Genomic DNA, 2,667 nt, shown 5'->3' with positions numbered 1-2,667 from the left:
TTTTAAATATTAAATATATTAAAACATATGATTTTTATCTATTATAAAAATTTTAATAATAATTTCGTTAAAATTATTAAATTATTATATTTAAAAAAAATTTTTTTATTTTTCATTGTTATATATTTTAAATTTAAATGTTAAATATTTATGTTTATATTTCTAATTTTGTTTTATTGATGTAATTAATTTTTGATGAACTTAAGCATTTGATTGATGTTATACGTTATGATTGTATAGTGTAAATGTCTGTGTACATGTTTGTATGCTGTCATAGTGCTTAAAAAAATTTATAATAATTATATAATAAATTTAGAATATTTAACGATAATGACAGCAGTTAAGCAAAATACAAAACGATCAAAATGGGCTTTGGATTTTGCTCACAAGTTGGTAACCTTATCATTCAAGTTATATTTTTAATACGTACAATACAAATTCTTTTAATTAATTAATCATTATGTTTATTAGAATTTTTGATAAATTTATATATATATGTGTATGTAATTTAGATTATAGAAAATAAATATGTCAATAAAAATTATTATTTTTCTATAATTTACATAAATAAATGACTTAAAGATATAAAGGTTATGATATAATATTTTATATTATTTTTTTAAAAAACAAGTAATATAATTTAATAATATATTTTTTTTGTAGGAATAAACAAGAAAAAAATGCAGATATTGCTTCACCACCAGGCTATACACCTGCTGTTGCTTTATTTCATGCTGCTGATTCAATTAGAGAATCAGATTCTAATCATTTAATAATTAAAAAATCATGGGATTTAGCTTTAGGTCCTCTTAAACAAGTTCCAATGAATTTATTTATAATGTATATGGCGGGTAATTCCATATCAATATTTCCTATTATGATGGTTGGTATGTTAATTATCAGACCAGTGAAAGCATTATTTACTCTTCAGCAAAGTAAGTATATCAAATTATTTATAATTGGAATAGATGTTTTAATGAAAAATATTTAAAATTAAAGAAAAGTAATAACAAATAGTAAGTTTTATGCTAATATTTAAAATATTTTTTTTTAGCATTTAAAGTAATAGAAGGAACACATGCTTTTGGACAGAAGTTTGTATATTTTTTAGGACAATTGGTAAATATTGCACTTGCATTATATAAATGTCAATCAATGGGATTACTCCCAACACATGCATCTGATTGGTTGGCATTTGTAGAACCTCAAGCACGATTGGAATATTCAGGTGGTGGATTTATATATGTATGACACAAAATATAATTATTTAAAAATATAATATGTACATTTAAAGTGAATTGTTATAAATTTAGACACATTTTATTTTATCTTATAAGTTACCAAAATATTTACATTACACAAAATGTTTTATTAAAATCAAATCACAAAATATTTCATGTTTATATGCATATAACAATAAAAAATACAACAATATAATAGTATAATAAAACTATATGCATTGAAATATATTTCATAAACATATTATTTAATAAATTATTATTATTTTTTTTTATATTCATCTACAAATTCTTTTATTCGTTCTATTATCTTATTAGGATCATCTACACGTGGTATCTGAAATAAATTTACATTTAAAAATTATAATATACTATATAAAATACTAATATAAATTTTACCATAAAATGATGAAATATCTTTAAATTATTGAAACAATTAGTTCAAAATAAAAAATAATCTTAAAATATACCTCATAGTTCTGACTTATATATATACCAGCATAAATTCCAATGCCTAAGGTTATCTAAAAAACAAATTTTTATATTTTTATTAAAAAATAATGTTATTATTTAAAAAATAAGACATTAAAATGTACCAAAAATTTGAACATTTTTTTTATTGATTATTATTTTGATTTTATTATTATTATAATTTTAACACACGAAAAGTATTTATTTTATATTTTAATTAATCTTTAACATCAAACTGAATTTTAATATAAAAATTTCTTGTTAAGAAATTCTTATATTACTTGACAAATTTCTTTTATTAAAGTTTTACAAATGTATAATTTATAGGAAATCTTTCATTTACTTAGTTTTCTTTATACTCATAGTGTTTGTGATGTTTTCTGTATATAAGGTTATTTGTACTAAGAAAATTTTTATTCTTATTAAATAATCAATTTTTATTTCCTATTCCTTATTAAAATTATTTAAAACATATTTTAATTAGATATAATAAAGACAAATTTATATAAATATAATATTACGAAAATAACATATTTATCGCACACTTATATTATCATAATCATATGGTTAAGCAAGTAAATGATCTAACTGCTTCTCTTTTCATTAATACCGCGAAATTTAGGAATATTTAAATTACTATAATATATAATTAAATTTATTTTAGAAATATTATTATCAAAGTTTATAAACTTTGATAAAATATTTAAAACTATTACACATGTAATTTAATAAATTATAACATTAATAACATTAATAAATCTTACAATATAATATTAAAAACTATTTATTTTAATTTCTTCATACTGATTTATACTTATAAAGAAAGAAAATATGAATATACCGGAAATTATAAGAAAAAACAAGATAAATCTAAAATTTCAAATATACATTCTATTTACGTATATACTTTGTATAAATTTAAGAAGATTAAAGATACTTTAATTATTTTTAATAATAT

General features: G+C 18.3%; 1 protein-coding gene and 1 long non-coding RNA gene across 2 annotated transcripts; one reads left to right on the top strand and one right to left on the bottom strand.

Annotated features, from left to right (window-relative positions):
- Positions 1-179: 179 nt before the first annotated feature.
- On the top strand, positions 180-1,442 carry LOC102679754 (ER membrane protein complex subunit 4). The gene is made up of 3 exons (XM_006620575.2): positions 180-389; positions 664-935; positions 1,055-1,442. Exons 1-3 carry the CDS (start codon positions 331-333, stop codon positions 1,249-1,251), a joined length of 528 nt encoding a protein of 175 aa, XP_006620638.1. The 5' UTR covers positions 180-330; the 3' UTR covers positions 1,252-1,442.
- Positions 1,443-1,485: 43 nt separating this feature from the next.
- Positions 1,486-2,294, bottom strand: LOC102679878. The gene is made up of 3 exons (XR_422472.2): positions 1,835-2,294; positions 1,709-1,762; positions 1,486-1,575 (listed from the first exon to the last, which is right to left on the bottom strand). It is a non-coding gene; the product is annotated as an uncharacterized LOC102679878 (long non-coding RNA).
- Between the last annotated feature and the right edge of the window lie 373 nt (positions 2,295-2,667).

The sequence above is a fragment of the Apis dorsata genome, unplaced genomic scaffold (genome assembly GCF_000469605.1).
Source record: "Apis dorsata unplaced genomic scaffold, Apis dorsata 1.3 scaffold_517, whole genome shotgun sequence".
Lineage (NCBI taxonomy): Eukaryota > Metazoa > Arthropoda > Insecta > Hymenoptera > Apidae > Apis > Apis dorsata.
The sequence above is the reverse complement of the archived record's forward strand: the minus strand, read 5'-3'. Positions and strand labels throughout refer to the sequence as shown.